Below are 17,377 nucleotides of genomic sequence, written 5' to 3' on the forward strand. Positions count from 1 at the left end.
GAAGACTATAAATAACTATTTATCCTCGTTTTTATGGGTTTATGCCATCTGTCGGGATAAAGGTGAAATCTAACCCATGGCAGCGTTAACCCCAAAATCCTCAGCTTCAGACCTTTCACTGTGATTCTTTCACCACTGAAAAAATAACATGTTTCCGCCTGTTTAAAAAGTGGTAGATCTGCGCTAAAGCCTGCTTATGAGGAATTACACCCTCTGATGCGCCTCGGGCAGGAGTCCGTTCAAGTCAAGTGGAATGACTCGCAACTCGTGATCACCCCCCTCACTCTCACTGTGGTACCACCAGACCTTAAAGGATGCTTCCCCTGCTTTGATATCCTCTCTGTGCAGCTTGTAGTTTAGAGTAGAGTTAGATGCAGCTTTAACAAGCAGCTTCAACTTTCTTTAAATCCCTGTAGACTAATTAAACTAAAGACGACACATGGTTCTCTGGGAGAGCTGTTAATTTCAGTTTATTTTATTTATCTGTCAAATTATTATGGATAAAGCTCCAGCTGTGCAGAAAAAAAGGAGAAAGGATTTTATACCTTACTTTTTGGGCTTTGTGCTTTTTTTGTATGCATGTATTCATCTTGTATCATTTACAGCAAAAACTGCTGAGGAGAACCAATCTGTCAGGGTGCGCCGGGCTCTTGGTAAGCACATGCAAATATTCTGATTTATGTGGTAGATTTAGGTTTTGTCTACTCATCAAACCCTATAGAAATAGATTTTCTTTAATTAATTCCATAGCATTTTTTTTTAAAAAAAAAGCAACATGTGAATTAATGTGTCGTCATTTCTTTCTTTTTAAACCAATGGAGTTGGAATAACTTGGCTAAATCTTAAAATTAAAAAGTATTTTGTTTGTTCTAAGCTTTGTGACCAACTTCTGAAACGTAACAGAATTCGATCTTCCTTTTGAGACTGAAATTGAATATTCTGATGTAGCTTGTTGTTAATAGTTTAAATAGACTATGGTATCCAGGCCTGCTTTTACAAAGGCATTTTGAGAGAGCTCCCCAAATCCCTTTGAACACATTAAAGACCAGGTTTGCATCGCACCAGTAAATGTACATGTAAAAAATAACAAAAAACAATTAACAAACATGGAGACTCGTCATAGTAAGATAAAGTTGCAACAAACAACAATGCCATAAGATTCCCAGAAATAATAATAAAAAAAAGTCGACAAAAAAGTGATTTACAAGAAGGTGAATATTAGCAGTAATGGTTCAATGAGTTTCTTAAAGAATCAGTAACCATATTTTGTCATATTGGCTTAAATTGCTGCACTTACAGTGACCCTACTTGAATCTTTGTTAAATGTGGTACACATAGAGGAAACATAACATTAACATTTATTGAAACATATAAACTTGTAGTATACTTTTAAGCCTAGTCCTGTTTTTTTTGTTTGTTTGTTGTTGTTTTTTTATCTGATTAATCTGAAATAAATCTTAGTCTTTGGCTTTACCTGACATTTGCTTGTTTAAATTCCAGCTGAAGCTGTATATTGCAAATAGGTTACAAAGAATCAACATGCGTCATTGCACAAAGGTGTCAGTAAGAGCGTGGGTGCAATCTTGCTTTGCTCTTTTATTTGTAAGGTGTCATTGAGTACTTTTACTCTTGTGAAATAAATATGTTGTGAAAACAGAAATGTGCAAAAATCACATTACACTATATAAAAATGTAATTTTGTGAATATATATATAGTTTTGGGATGATATAAATGTTTTCTTTACATCACAACTGAAAATTCATCAAGGCTTTGTACAATTTTGAGAAAATGGAAACACAATTACGATATTTGTTCTTTGTCTTTTCCTCGTGTGGTGAAAATCTTCCTGCACCCATAAACATAATATCTTTTTATTAACATGTTTCTTAATCAGATGACACAATCAGAGTGTGCTATATCAAACATGTAATATCCCTGTCTTTGCTTATGACAGACTTTTCATATGACCTCAAATTCAGCAGAGTTCTGTACAATAACGCGGCTAGTTTGCAAACCTTTTGTACAAAGAGCACATTTAGATTTCTCCGTCAGAAACACGTGAAACATAACCAAATGTAGGGTTATAAGAAGATTTAATCGTGGACTAAAGATTAGCCAGACATTTTATTTGGCACAGAGTAAATTCCATCAAGAATTCAGACAATCTTCCCAGATTCCCCAAACTGCTTGAGTTGTTTGATTGAGCAGATTTTCTCAGTGACTCTCTAAAGGACTAAAGGAGTGCGTTTGTGTGTGTTTTCTGTTGTTTCAGAGAATGAAACAGAATGCATCGCGCCACAAGCCTCTGAGTTTCCTGAAGGCTTCTTCACAGTGCAGGAGAGGAAAGATGGGGGCCTGGTCATATATTTCATGCTCATATTCTACATGCTTTTGGCTGTTTCCATAGTCTGTGACGATTACTTTCTGCCATCTCTAGAAGTAATAAGTGAACGTAAGGGCCATGAACATGTTATTGAAAATTTGTGTGCTGAAGATGTGCGAAAGCCACATCATGTGATTGTGATACATTTAGTCCTGAAGTTAAGAAAGCAAAAGTTTATCGGCTTATCTTTTTAATCAATAAATTATTTCCTCAGTTATTTAAAGTATTTATTATTTAAAGTAAGACAAAAAAATTAAAATTCTCTTACTTTGGAGTGGTTGTATTATCCTAATATCATGTGCAAATCAGACTATGTTTGCTTTATTAAGTTAAATATGATTTAGTGTTCAAACTGCCCGGTGGCCTGTGACTTTCATTGATAACTGCTGTTCCAGGACTAAAGTGCTTGCCAGCGTGTTTTACAGAAGCTGATTGTGTAAGTTGCTCGCTGTCCTTGGCATTGTTTTAGGACTTTTGCCTAACCTCAGTTTATTGGCGTTGAAGTTCCTGTTCAGCCCGTCCCTCGCCGGCCACCACAGCGCTGATGTTTCTCAAACCTGATCATTTGCCCACTGTGCATTTCACACATCCACTTAAATTATCTATGTTGCATAAAGTTATTGTTAAGCACTTGTGATTATTAGCTCACATTACTTATTAACTCAGTCGCAGTGATTGGAGGATACGAGCTGTAAAAATAATTGTGAAGATAAGATTGTTTTTCTGACATAATCATTTGGTGTGGCAGTACAGGTTTCTACTCTCCTTCGAAAAGGAGAAGCCAATTATTCAAACAGTAAGTTGTAAATTATTTATTACAATGATTTGCAAGACAATTGCCTAGGAAAGTCTGATCCCTGCAGAGATGCAAGCAGCAGAGCTGACTACATCCATAGCGATAAATTATGACCTCTACAGCATACTTATCAAACTGTGAACATTTGTCTTTGTAAGTTTACAACTTATGCATTTGAAGGTTTATCAAGAATATGTAGAATTATTCAATTTAAAATACTTCAGGATATTTAAAATCTGCTATACAAAAATCAGCAAGCTTAAGCGTCGTCTTATTTATCAAATATATGTGACACAAAGAAATCTTTATGGTGCCCTGCTTAATTTCAGTATGTTTTGGGCCGGCAGTGCAGATGGAAATTCAGTATTCCTTCTTAAGTAATTGGATTACAGTAGAAATCTGCACATTATCTTTCTTGTTAGCTATTTTGTTTCAGACAAATAGTTTATAATTTTTTTATTTCTCGGGTCTCTCTCAGGTCTGGGACTTTCTCAGGATGTGGCAGGAGCTACATTCATGGCAGCAGGGAGTTCTGCACCCGAATTGGTCACGGCTTTTCTTGGTAATCATGCACAGGGACAACATTTGTATGTACAAACATACTTTATGTAGTTTGGATATATGTTCCCCATCCTGGCCTGGTGTGACCTGCTAACCTTGCATGCTCTTTGTCTTTTTCACTATTTTTAGAAATACTTCCTCATTGCTCCTGGATCCAACGTCAAACTTTGCTGTGTGCTTCTTTTATTAGGGGTGTTTGTAACCAAGGGGGACATTGGAATCAGCACCATTGTAGGATCCGCCGTGTACAACCTGCTCGGAATCTGTGCAGCCTGTGGACTTTTGGCCTCTATGGTACATTTTAACAACAAACCCAAAGATCCCGGTAGAGATTACCCCCTTATCACCTCCTTGTGTATGAGAGCAGCGTCTTTACTAGGTCAGAGATTGTCTGGCTATGTTGCTCTGTACAAAATATAAACCATTTATTTTTGTTTCCCTTATCAGGCAGGGCGTCTCACCTGCTGGCCCCTGTTCAGAGACTGCCTGGCATATGGAATCAGTGTTGCTGCTGTTATTGGGATCATTTCTGATAACAAAGTGTTCTGGTGAGTTTTTGTGTTTGATTTATATGCAGTGACTCTGCACCTGACGGCTACTTGATCTTCAGACCTTGCACAACATACGATGGTTGGTTATAATAGACACATATCGATGTTTATTGCAAACCTGTGACCTAGAGAATATGAAAATAGATCACAAAACAAATGCACAGTCTTCTTACCTTCTTGTGTTACTTTGATTACTTACAGATTGTCAGTCTAAAAATAAAACAATCAACATGACAATATAACTACAAATGTGTAGTAAAAGGTCAAAAGATATGTATTACTCTAGAAACAACTGCATGTAAAATACAAAACAATAACTTGTGGACAAAATATGCTTTTATTGTTTGAAGAAACATGCATAGTTAGATGCTGCCATGTTTTTCTGGTTTATGTTTGGTTCAGTTTGCCTCAGATCTGGGAAACAAAGTCACACCAAAGTTGTTTTGGTGAAATGTACTATTATCTGTTTCTCTCTATTTTATGGATTCAAAAACTAAAAGAACATTTTCATGTATGTAGATGATTTTATATGTGTCACTGCATACCATCAGTAGTGCTGATAAATAGTTCATACCTGCATCCTTCACTTTGTTTTATATGTGCAGCAGCCATATTGGATATGGAACAGGGGCAAGAGTGGGAACCTCTGTCTTTACCAACCTGTCCAGATTGGTTTGGATAGCTTTTCCCTTCATATCATTTGAAAATGTGTTTTGTATTTATCCATTCTGGGTGTCTGTATTTGCCTGATATTCAAATTAGTTTGATGATTTGAAACATTTAGGAGTGCCAAAACAGTATGAACTTAAGAAACATAAGAGGTTAAAATCCTGTTTTTTTTATGGCACCACATGTCCTTTCTTTGAAATAAACCATAAGTTATTGGGTCCAAATGTCCAGGGAACAATATAAAGGTGGACCTTGCTTTTTCTGTTGTGATTTGGAATTTGACCAGTTCAATCTGGTTTCTGCAAATTTCAGTGCCCCAAAATCAAATTCTTACCTGAAAATATTCCTAAACTAGCTTTTTAAATCAGTAGACTGTTTTCTTCTTTAGTGACATGTAGTTTATGGATGGCAGGACCAGGTGCACTGGGCTCAAGTAGTGAATAACTGCAATAGCACAAGGCAGATGAATGTTTGGGTTTTTCTGAGGAGAGCCTCCCATTGAGATCAATTCAGATATCAATTCAATTAAATTTATATAGCACCAATTCTCAACATCATCCCAAAGGACTTACAGCAAAATGAAAAGTCAATTCAGTCCAAATACATGCAGACACATCCAAAGTAAAGTACATACATTCCAATCGCACTTGCTTATGAATCCAGTCAGGTTCAGTTTATTATTCTAACTGGTTTAAAAAGAGTTTTGATTGCATCGAGTCATTGACTTGGAGTATTCACTTTTCCTAGATGAGCATGTAGGGACAGTGGACAGTCAATGCATGGTCAATGGCTTTGAGGCAGTCCCTCACACTAACCATTCATGTTGCGAAACTTGAGGGGAAAGTTGTCCTTAAACAAGAAGAAACTTAACTAAAAGATGTGAGGCTCTCCATGAAACACATCATTGAGGGATTTTTCTTCAGCCGGTGCTGAATGTTTGCGTCCATTCTGTTGACAGGTACGAGGCAGCCTGTCTACTGCTGGTCTATGGGGTCTACATTGTGGTTCTGTGCTTTGACCTCCGCATCAGCGAGTTTGTCCTGAGGAAGCTGAGCCCATGCTGCACCTGTCTAGGTTCAGGTTCTGCTGAGAAGCGTGAGACGCAGCCCCTAATGGGCTGGAACGATGATACCAGCCTGCGAGTCCGTGGACGCTCCAGAACAGACAGCGGTATCTTTCATGACGACTCAGGGTATTCTCACCTGTCGCTCAGCCTACATGGTCTCAATGAGATTACTGAAGGTACAAAATGCAAGGCCTTCTCAGCATGATGTCTTTGACTGCAGCTCTAATCCCGTGTCTCAAATCTTAGTGTCAACCTTCATCCCAACAGAGCACAGAAGTGTCTTTGCTGTACCGCAGAGCGACCTGAAAAGGATCTTGTGGGTTCTGTCTCTGCCAGTCATCGTTCTGCTCTTCATCACCATTCCCGACTGCAGGAGACGCTTCTGGAAACAATGGTTCATGATAACTTTTTTCATGTCAGCAGTCTGGATCTCAGCTTTCACATACATGCTGGTCTGGTTGGTCACAGTCGTAGGTAAATTGCCTGTTTTAAGGTAATCTCAATTCAATTTTGGAAGGTTCTCACTTTATTTCAATGTTATATAAAGTATTTCTCAAAATTAAAAATTAGACAACCCAAATTCACAAGCCGTTATTGTCGTATACTCCACAGTTGTGCATTTTCAGTATAAGGAAGGCTTTAACCAGCAGGGTCTGTAGCAAACCATAGAGGATCACAAGTGTTTAAGACTTGTGAGAAAAACGTCTACTTTGCAGAGTCACATGTGGGTCTGCTGGTTAATTCCTGAGATGCCATTGTCCCAGAGAATGGGGGGTTATTACAGTGTAGCTCCAGTGGGCTGTGTGCCAAACCAGTCATAGAAGGATTACGACCCTGAGGAAAGCAAGTCATGTGAGCGCAGAATGTACACACAATACCCGGCAAGTGTTTTACGAACAGATTCAGTCTCTACTTGCAATAGGGATGTGCACTACAAAGCTGAACTAAGATATCAGGACAGATGTCAAGAGAGTCATAGGTCTCCTGAAGGATAATGAGATTAGTATCCCATCAGACAAGAACACAATGAAGACAAAAGAGCACGGACAATAATTATGTATGGTTTTTAAAACTAATGAACTGCAAAACTGATTGCTTCAGATGAAAGAGTCAGCAAACTATGAAGACTGATTACATGAATGGTTGTTCTTTTACTTTCATGGTCTGGAATGTCTGTAGAGATTCAATAAGATTTATGGTAACTCCTTCAAAGCCTGCTTGTGTTGGTGGAGATGTAATCTGATTTCTTTTGACAGGTGAAACCCTTGACATACCAGACACAGTGATGGGACTCACTTTACTCGCTGCTGGAACCAGTATACCAGACACAGTTGCCAGTGTGATGGTGGCTAGAGAAGGTAATACTGTCAAAAAAAACCCCAGCCAATGGGAGTGGAATCAGAACAGCATCCAACCACATTTTCTGTTTTTCAGGGAAGGCCGACATGGCCATGTCCAACATTGTGGGCTCCAATGTTTTTGACATGCTGTGCCTGGGCCTGCCTTGGTTTATCAAGACTGCCTTTGTGGACACCAACACCCCAGTAGAGGTCAACAGCACTGGCCTGATCTTCATTTCATCCACACTACTTCTCTCCATCGTCTTCCTTTTTGTAGCAGTGCACATCAATGGATGGAGGCTGGACTGGAAGTTGGGAATTGTCAGTCTTATTTGCTACATCCTCTTCGCCACTCTGTCCGTTTTATACGAGTTGGGGATTATTGGGAATAATCCCATACGGTTGTGCAGTGACTGAGAGCTGACCTTCTTAGGACTGAAGACCAGCACCCACCAAACACGTTAAGCTGTTGAGATCAACAAATGTCAAGGAGCAAAGGCACCAGTTACAAAACTACCACACAAGCGGATGCGTGCTTGGTTACCTCTTTAGATCTGTACTGTACAGGACTTTTACAAAAGGTGGAAGTGTGACGAGTTCTAATAAACACGTCCAAAAATAAACTGATCTTAAGGAGTATCAGCTTTCAATGTGTTGAGTCAGAAATGCAGCCTGATAAGGTTTTATCACCAAGGACAAGCCATAAGTAGTAAAACATTTCCATTCATCCTGTTACAACCATCCTAAACTCTGAGACGTCATTCATGTTTATGACTAAAAGTAAAAATCATCAAGCGAGACGATTAAAACAATGGGAGTTTATCCTCCCCCACTTCCTCAAATATACAAAGATTTGCATCTACTAGTGTCCTGATAAATATCATTACTAATTTGAAACTGACAAGTTGAGGAAGGACATTCATAAGAGCAAAATCTTAGGTCCAGCTTACAAGTTGAAGAAGTTTCCAAGCACACAGTTTAAAAATTAAAAAGTTTATTTGTTCAAATAAACTGACAAATCATAACTGGGTTTATAAAACAAAGATAAAACAGCTATGTCGTAGACCAACAAAACAAATGAAATCAGGGAAACATGAAGTCATAGTGTTTTTAAAACAAAACAATGATTGGTACGGGAGCCTGAAAGTGTAAAGTGAGTTACGAGGGGGTTTCTACAAAATCTCTAAGCGTTGCGATCAATGCGGACGTCCACCTCCCGGCCGTTGATCTTGGTTCCATTCATCATCCTGCAGGCTTTCTCGGCGGTCTCTGCAGAATCAAATTTCACCGTCCCGCAACCCTTTGACCTCCCATTTTCCATTTTGATTTCTGCAAACAGCACCTGACCTGCAGGTAACAAGAATCAGCAATGACTGAATGACACAACTAGCATCAATTAAAAATGGTTTTATGTTGAGGCTGAATGGAAGACCTGTTCGTTCAATCACAATAAAATGTCAAAGGATTAAACAGCATAAAATGTAATTCATACCACAATGACTGAACTTGTCTTTCAGCTTTTGCCATGTCAGGTCATAGGACAGCTGCAACACAGATTTATCAATCAGCATGTGGCAAAGAACAGAATGTAGAGGCTGAAAAGAAGTATGTAAAATAGAGATGCACCAATGCTTTCAAGCAGAGATTAAGATTAGCTAGTTTTAAAATGATCAGCTCGAATTCGTGACAAGAAGGTCAAATACTGAAAAATCTGACTCCCTGATCAGTACACCTCAAACATACAAGAGGTACAAACATTAATAAAGTGGTAAAAAAAAAAAAAAATTAAAATAAAAGAATCAGTTAGCTGAAAGTTTCATTACTAATATTTACTAAATGAGATTTTAGCAGTCTTTGAAGCCGTTAGCCACACTTACATTTCGTACAAATATCTGACAGCCGCCTTTGGACCCTGAGCCCCGGTCAGACATGCCTCCACCCATGTGTCCGCCACCTCCGTAGCCTCCAAAGCCACGGCTCATGTCCATTCCCGACATGCCTACACGGTCGAAGCTGGGGCCCATTCTGTCCATGGACATGCTGCCCATTCCACCAGCTGTTATACAGAAACATGAATGATTTACCAAGGTAATGGATTCCAGCAGTGCACTCTTTATGTTTTATATGACTGGGATTTTAATACTAAATATCATTGGGCAGTGCCCAAATAGCTTTTTATTCTATTTCAAATAACCAGGCCCCAATGAAGCTAAAACAAAACTTTAGTTTGAAGCATAATTAAACGTGAATAAAAATTCAGAGGAATGGGAAATTGTCACATAAAGAACAAATGTATGAAAGCCATACATTATTTGGGAACCCCACTAAGGCCAAAAGGACCAGAGTTTTACATGTCATGATGCTCAAATAACGTTCATAAAAATATTTATTTCAAGTTATACATGACCTCACAGCTTGTTTCAGATTCTACTGTACTGGATTGTGCTTTATATTAATATGCATTTAGACAGAGTTGTGAAACATTCAAAATAATTGGTTTGAGTTCTTACTGTACCTAAGCCACTTCCTATGTGTCCCATGCCTCCTCCAAAACTACCACCTGAAGGACAGAAGGTACATTGGTCCATATTTAGTCCATTTAACAGCTAATTTACACAGTACGTTGGGTGTGATGAAAAACTCAAAGATGTCATGAGACAAATAAATGAATAAGAAATCAACGGATGAATTTCACTCTTACCCATTCCTCCAAAAGATTCCCCAAATCCTCGGCTTATGGGGATGTCGAAGTCCCGATCCAATCCGCCCATTCCTGATCGATACAGATCTCCACTGATTAAAACCTTCCCTCAGCCGAAAGTGGCTAGTACATCTGAACTGACTCTAATCTGTGTGCATTTAGTGTGAAAATGCCCACTTACCTCCCATTCTGCCAACTGGGGCAATGTCCCTGCCTCCAAAGCCCCCCATGCTGCCCATGCTGTCCATGCTGCCGTAGCTTCCACCCCCACTCATTCCTGTTAAAAACAGCATTTACTGGGATCAGTTTAGTCGTTAACAGGGACAATTACAACTAAAATAAACCCAATAAACAAAATCTTACCTCCAAGCCTGCTCATTCCTCCGTAACCTGAATCCATACCTGTGGCAGAAGAACGTCTCAGTGAGGCTACATCAAAGTGATGCACAAAAACGTATGCATTTACGAAAACCTTCTTTAAGATAGTTTGTACTTGCATCAAAATAAAAAGAATAAATATGAAGCAACTAAAACATGTGTTTGACTGACCTCCAGGTCCCATGGAGCCCATTCCTCCTCCACCACTGAGGCGGTTTGCATTTATGGGCTGCCCTCCCGGCCCCAGACCCATGCCAATGCCACCCAGGCCCCCTGCAACACAGCAAAAAAGGAAAAGAAATCCCATGAAAAAAAGGTTGAAGTGCAAAACATCATGAAAGAGGTGGATGATTTTAAATTTCAAAGAACACCATGAAAATATCCTGCCATGGTGTTTTCCATTTCCCAGCGTCTCTAATATTTTCAACATCTGCATTAGAATTTTCTGAAGTAAAAGCAGAGCGCAAAAGATTCACTTACGTGGCAACTGTGGTGATTTTTCGACTGGAAGGAAATCATCAGGGGGAAGAGACTTTTCATCCTACAAGTCCATATACAAAATGTTACAAAATGTTATTTTTTATGATCTCTGCCAGGGGTTTAGAAGCAATAATTTCAAAAAAAGATTTAAATTCAACATACAATTTTAACGTGCATCTGCCTTTCAAAAAGCATCTGGCCGTTGAACATGGCTGAGACATTAGTTAGGGACAAAAGTAAAATGAGATATTTGCAGGGCTGTTTTATATATATATATATATGTATATACACATTTAGCTTTTAAAGGATACATATGGCCTGCACAGCTTCCAGAGGCTGATCAAAAGTAACCGTTCCCATTCCACGACTCTTCCCGTCTTTGTCCTCCTTCACATCAGCTCGCTTCACCACACCTGCCATGCTGAACACCTCCTTCAACTTCTTCCAGCCCACTTTGAAGTCCAGCTGCAGAACACAAACACAAATGTATCTTAGACTAAACCTCTATTACCTGGATGGGAGCAAAGGCCTGTGGTTCTGTTCTCACATTAGCCACAAACACGGTGTTTCCCAGTCTGCCAGCCTGCAGCGCGTGGATGACCTCAGGCGGGATGTTGGGGTTGTTGGCAATCGAAGGAGGAATGTTCATCCCACCAGGCACCATGTCCTGCCCACGACCCCCATGCTGACCTCCTCCCATGCGCTGCAGAGCACGCCGGGCGTGTTCACCATCATAGTCCTTAAATACAAGACATGTTTCAAGACGAAAAAAAATAAATAAATTAAAAAAGAAAATTCTCCAACTAAAGGCTTAAAGTTTAAACTTAATGCCACTTAGCAAAAATTAATTATGCAGCCTTTTGTTACACTGGATGTAACTTGATAACCTAGCTGTTGAAGGATGAAGATTGTCACTAAGGAAAAGAAATTTGGAAACTGCAGCAATTTTCTATGAGGACATCAACAAAGTGGACCTAAGAGCAATCCATCATGTGGAGATCAGTTTATACAATGTCAACATGATCCATATTTTGCTGCAGATTCCACTGCAGCTACAAAAACGCTAAACTGATGAATCAGACTCCGTTTTTATAAACAAAAAGGTTTTAGCCATAGCAACTCTGGTAGTTATGCGTTTTATTTATATTTGTGTTTGAAACCTGGCCCCATAAAACTAAAAAATAAACAAGAGAGAAGACTTTAATAAGCTTTTGACATTAAGAGAATCTTAGAATTATAAACGCATAAAATATGAATTTATGCACCTATCATTCCTAGATTAAAATACTCTACATCAGGGGTTTTCAAAGTATGAAAGGGTGAGCCCCCCTCCAAGGAGCACAATGCCTGCTGCGCCCCCCAACCCCTGAACTGTGACATGAGCTCCATGTCACAGTTCAGTTGTAAAAACTCCACCTTCAGCCCCCGCTCTGGCCAAAACCAATGATGGCATAGTTACTTTGAAAAAGTAACTTTAATCGGACTACTGATTACTCCTTGAAAAAGTAACTTAGTTATATTACTGACTACTTGACTTGCAAGTAACTCAGTTACATTAAAAGTAACTTTTTAGTTACTTTCAGCAGCTGCTAACAACAACGCTCCACCTCCTGTGAAAATCACATTGATCTTTGCCAATACTTTTTTGTAAGCTATTTTATAATGGCAACATCAACAATGTGTCTCCACTGATGAGGTTGAACTGAAGAGGAGATTGTACAAAAAACAGTACAAAAAATAAAAACGTGAGTAATTTGTGTGGTCCACTGTTGTCTGGAAAACTCTAAGAAAGATTTTAAAGCCCCCCCATAAATCCCCCCAGCCTCCAGGTTCTGCGTTTGGTGTCACAGCTCAGCGCACAGAGCTCCTCCTGCAGCTCCATAGCTCAGATGGCTGCACAGATTTGTGACACTTATCTTAATATTAATAATTATAGTGGCGTTATAAGAGCAATCCACATGATGGATTGCTCTTATAATGATTGGCAACTACGGACACGTTCATTCGTGGCTGTTTTCACGTTTTTTGCGCTGTTTATATTGGTCTCGTTGTTTGCAGTTTTCTGGAGCGCAACGTGAAGCTCGACGTCATTCAGAGGTAATATATTAACTTGACATTAAAAACACAGCGGGACGGATCATCCAGGAAATGATGAACAGGAGAGACTGACTAAAACTACCTTAATGACGGACAAATTCTGGGATTTATTGAGTCTCTGCTTATTTCCAACCCCAAATGAGCAACTTCACGTTCAAAAACGAGCCCAAAAAGCACAACCAGCAACTCGTTAAATTTTCAAGCAACTTTAAAAAAATGAAGCCCAAAGCCGCTTATAATAATCGGACTTGTCGACAGAAACTTAAAATAGTTCCAGTTTTTCCACCAACAAAATGCGCATCTCCCTCCATTGTTTACATTTCTGTCGCATAGAGACGTCGGTCACTCGACAAGACGAGTAGAGGAAATACGATTAAATAACAAAAGAAGATAGTAACGCAGTAACGCAAAAATGATTTTGATAAGTAACTGTAGTCTGACTACTGGATTTGAAATAGCAACGCTAGATTACTGGTTACTGAAAAAAGTGGTCCGACGTCAGTAACGTCACTGACATCACTGGCCAAAACATCCTCTAAGGGGGGAAACATTTCCACTGATCCCCGCTCCACACGCGCACCCCACAGTACCAACTTTTTCCTAAATCCACAGAGTTGATCGTGTGCGTAAAAGACGTTTCTCTCACATCAGTAGACAGCAAGTAGCTTTTCCGGTTTACTTTTTCCCTCGCACCGCGCCTCCGCTAAAGTGCTCTGGCGCCCCCCAGGGGAGGCGCGCCTCACACTTTGAAAACCGCCGCTCTACATGATTTAACATTTACAATCTTTAAATTTTCCAAGAATATATTGTGTTCTTGTGAACCACTATAGCTTTATGCATCATTACACCCACATTGCAAACTTAACTTCAACCTTGAATTCTATTATGGCTAGAGACAATTAAATCCGCTCAATTATGTCCCCTTAATTTAGAACGCTACTAAAAGTAAACCATAAAAACATTTGGTTAAAACTCAACACAAATAAAATGTTTAGACAGAAAATAATTTATGCTCACCTCTTTGATGTTGAGAGGTCTTCCACTTAAGTCATGCTTATTCATAGTTGACACAGCTTTTTTAACATATTCTTCATCTTTGAACTCTACCACACTGTTGTAAGGAGACGACAGGAAACATTTTTTTTTTTTAAAAAGGAGAAAATACAAAATTAAAGATATGTTTGAAAATATAAAGTAGATTCTTACCCACAACCCTGATCAGAAAGCAGCAGGAGAATCCAGGTGGCACCCAAGGAGTAAACAAAATACATTTAATATCATGTTTAAAGCCAAAAGGAACAACATATATGCAGTGTATGCATCAACAGGTTTGTACAATACTCAGAGATGTATTGTCATACTATGTAGGTTGGTTTGAGCTGGAGGTTTTTGGTTGTGTTTGTTGAAAACATTAAAAGCATAATTTTATAAATATTGAGCTCATTTGTGATAATATACAGTAGAGTTTAAAAAGTAAACATGACACTTTGGTTCAAATTCATTTAAAAAGGCATTCATATGCACAGCATATTACTATCAAAGCCTTTACGCTGCAACACAATTACTCTAACAAAAAAATGATTTTAGCAACTAAGAAAACTTACATTAGTATGCAATTACTTTCTGAAATGCAGTTGTGCAAATTAATATAAAAACATTGAGAAAGAAAAAAAAAAATGTTCAAAACAGTTTCGCTCCACTGAAGAGAAAGCTGTGCCATATTGTGAAAAATAAGATTCTTTGACATGAGGCTCAACCAATCAGATAAAAATCCCACAACCCACATTCCAGTTTGGAAAAATGGCCAAAAACAATCAAACTTTTAAACCAATTGAAATGACAACAACAAATGCAAAAAATTTACTCGGCAGAGTTCTTTGCGCTACATTTTCCAAAAGTCTACAGGACATCTCCCATTTAAATGAAAAAAAATCGATCTTTATCCGTCTATTAGGCTCTAAAGACAACATACAGTATCTCCAGTTCAGTAGAGCCAAAGGATCAGAACCTAAAAGAGCACATGATTAATGAGAGCCTGCTGAGGGCATTTAAAACCTCGTGCAGCAAGTTGGCCACATCACTTACCCTTGACTTTCCTTCAGCATCCTTAAAGAGCTCCACGTATGTAACCTCACCAACTACATGAGACATACAAAGGAAAAATACCAAAAGAACAAAAGTAATTTAAGTCACCAAGTCTTCAAGTCGCCGCTGGCCTTGGCAATGCCGCTACGGATGGAGATGTCCCATTAATGATCAACAGTCAGCCCAGACCAACATCCCACCAGACAACACCATGCCTTTCTGGGCAGTGACTGAGACACCCAAAGGCCAAGGCCAGAGAGAAACACAGCTACAATCAACCTGGGAAATTCAAAACACTTCAACATGATCAGTTTAGCAACAGATTCCATTCATGGCAGTAAGAGTGTTTAATGCTGTCATTTAAGCTCAAAAAAGGCTTCTTGACTCCCCTCTAAGTTAAAAGTGAAAACATTACAATATTTGTGATTCACAATCAAGATTTGCCTTGCAGCACATACACAAAAAGTAAATAAACATTCAACAATCAATTCTAAGACTGGTTTGGAGATTCACTTTGGAGCTGACAATCCCAAAAATAAAAATAAAAATAAATAAAAAACAAGTGACAATGTAACCAAGTTCATCTCCCTTTTATCACATATCAGCCCAAACTGAATTTTACTAAAACACCAATAACCTAAAAATCACACCATTATATTTCTTTTTCTTTTTTTTGCTGTAAGAACTACCAGAGAAACTACAAACTAAAAGACTAGAAGGAGGATGTCCCATCTGGTAATCAGAAGGTCAAGAACTTCTAGTCAGATCAGACGATAGAAGGGAAGACACCATCCCCATCCCTGGGGACATTACCTTTATCACGCATGAGATCTTTAATCGCCTGCCACTTCATGTCATAAGGTATATTGCTGATGAACACTCGATTCCTATGAGCACTCTTCTTCTCCCCTCCATGTTTCTCCTTGTAGGGATGATAGCGATTTCCTCTTTTGCTGGTGGACGATTTCTCTTTCCCATCATGCTTTTCCTTGCTTTGCTTGCTTTCTTCGCTGTCCCTAAGAAGCGACAAGAGCCAAACATTAAAGAGTAACCCACTGATAGACAAGACAACATATTGTAGCCATGCAGTCATATTATGCAATAATACAAATACAAGTAATTGCATTTTTTATTATCTTTTACTTTAAGTCAGTACATTTTAATAGTAGTTTTGCTTAAGACAGTATAGGTGAGACAGTTACACCAAATTACAAGATAAGTGATATATTTAACACTGCTGTGCTGCTAATACCAAACTCATAAATTTAATCATTATAATGTCATATTAAGTCTCAATTCAATTAAAATTTACAATCTACTTTTCCAGAGTTAGATACATATTTGTTTTGTTTGATTGTTTTTTAATTACAGATGCTCATATTATGTAAACAATTCTATATGACCAAATACAGTACAATAGGAATTTGATTACGTCTAAATGTGTGAAAATTGACATTTTAAGGTTAATAATGTAAAACAAATGTTTGAAAAAAAGACTTTTTGAATTTTAATATATCTGGTAAAAGCTCTCATTCTCAAATTTTCGGAACGATTTGATGTATGCTATGGGATTTTGACAAACTAATATGCTAGCTCATCATCACTGGGGCGCTAATCTTCGCTACCTGACGGCCACAGAAAACACACCTCCGAGTTAATGCAGCGCTGCAGTTGCGTGCTTTCGACCAACACATTTTTATCTACGAGTCTGATATAAGCTTATTATTTAACTGAACAAGACTTGTTTCCAAGCATTGAATTTTAAGTGTTCGCAAATCCTTGTTAGCTCAAGCGAGCTGATCATTAGCATAGCATACCCACTGCTATGTGTTTTAAATTAGCACCACGTTATTAAAACATGTAAAGCAACTCTTCTGACTTAAGATAGTGTGTAAATCAACCACACAGTCGAAAGCATAGATTTTTTTTGCAGCAGAAGTCGGTAACTTTTAGGCTAACAATAGTTAGCACCCGAAGCCTCCATTTTAGCTCATGTGGTTAGCAGCTCCTGGAGGGAGGAGCACAGCACCATTGTTACTCACGTTTTCACGCCGTTGGGTGTTTCCTGGGATGTCTCATCCGTCTCGGAGAGGACCGATGCGGTAGTTTCTTCTTGCTTTGGCTCCTCTTCAGTAGTTGCAACGTCTGCCATGCTGAGATTTTCCTAAAGCAATCTCACACACTTCACGAGATGCTCCTACGCAGTTGAAATGTGCAGGCTTTGTTCCTCTCCTTCGTGGTGCGTGTAACTGGAGGTGTGCAAACCAAC

General features: G+C 38.8%; 2 protein-coding genes across 2 annotated transcripts; one reads left to right on the plus strand and one right to left on the minus strand.

Annotated features, from left to right (window-relative positions):
- Window positions 1-496: 496 nt before the first annotated feature.
- Window positions 497-7,964, plus strand: slc24a5 (solute carrier family 24 member 5). The gene is made up of 9 exons (XM_044134687.1): window positions 497-653; window positions 2,274-2,453; window positions 3,659-3,742; window positions 3,932-4,035; window positions 4,189-4,289; window positions 5,920-6,203; window positions 6,295-6,501; window positions 7,284-7,385; window positions 7,462-7,964. The coding sequence occupies exons 1-9, from the start codon at window positions 497-499 to the stop codon at window positions 7,782-7,784; spliced, it is 1,542 nt and encodes a 513-aa protein (XP_043990622.1). The 3' UTR covers window positions 7,785-7,964.
- Window positions 7,965-8,344: 380 nt separating this feature from the next.
- On the minus strand, window positions 8,345-17,376 carry myef2 (myelin expression factor 2). Its single transcript, XM_044134700.1, has 17 exons — window positions 17,151-17,376; window positions 15,922-16,124; window positions 15,109-15,161; window positions 14,230-14,237; window positions 14,041-14,134; window positions 11,474-11,665; window positions 11,238-11,391; window positions 11,089-11,138; window positions 10,927-10,987; window positions 10,618-10,719; window positions 10,432-10,470; window positions 10,250-10,345; window positions 10,069-10,140; window positions 9,883-9,927; window positions 9,245-9,423; window positions 8,860-8,911; window positions 8,345-8,714 (listed from the first exon to the last, which is right to left on the minus strand). The coding sequence occupies exons 1-17, from the start codon at window positions 17,258-17,260 to the stop codon at window positions 8,551-8,553; spliced, it is 1,674 nt and encodes a 557-aa protein (XP_043990635.1). The 5' UTR covers window positions 17,261-17,376; the 3' UTR covers window positions 8,345-8,550.
- Between the last annotated feature and the right edge of the window lies 1 nt (window position 17,377).

Source organism: Gambusia affinis, linkage group LG02 (assembly GCF_019740435.1).
Source record: "Gambusia affinis linkage group LG02, SWU_Gaff_1.0, whole genome shotgun sequence".
NCBI lineage: Eukaryota > Metazoa > Chordata > Actinopteri > Cyprinodontiformes > Poeciliidae > Gambusia > Gambusia affinis.

Excerpts from the sequence above, each read along its gene's own strand:
- slc24a5 (XM_044134687.1), top strand. The coding sequence starts at position 497 with ATGGATAAAGCTCCAGCTGTGCAGAAAAAAAGGAGAAAGGATTTTATA. Across the intron at positions 654-2,273 it reads CAGGGTGCGCCGGGCTCTTG|AGAATGAAACAGAATGCATC; the intron begins GTAAGCACATGC and ends CTGTTGTTTCAG. Across the intron at positions 4,290-5,919 it reads TCTGATAACAAAGTGTTCTG|GTACGAGGCAGCCTGTCTAC; the intron begins GTGAGTTTTTGT and ends TTCTGTTGACAG.
- myef2 (XM_044134700.1), bottom strand. The coding sequence starts at position 17,260 with ATGGCAGACGTTGCAACTACTGAAGAGGAGCCAAAGCAAGAAGAAACT. Across the intron at positions 15,162-15,921 it reads AGATCTCATGCGTGATAAAG|TTGGTGAGGTTACATACGTG; the intron begins GTAATGTCCCCA and ends TGTCTCATGTAG. Across the intron at positions 10,471-10,617 it reads GGGCTCCATGGGACCTGGAG|GTATGGATTCAGGTTACGGA; the intron begins GTCAGTCAAACA and ends CTTCTGCCACAG.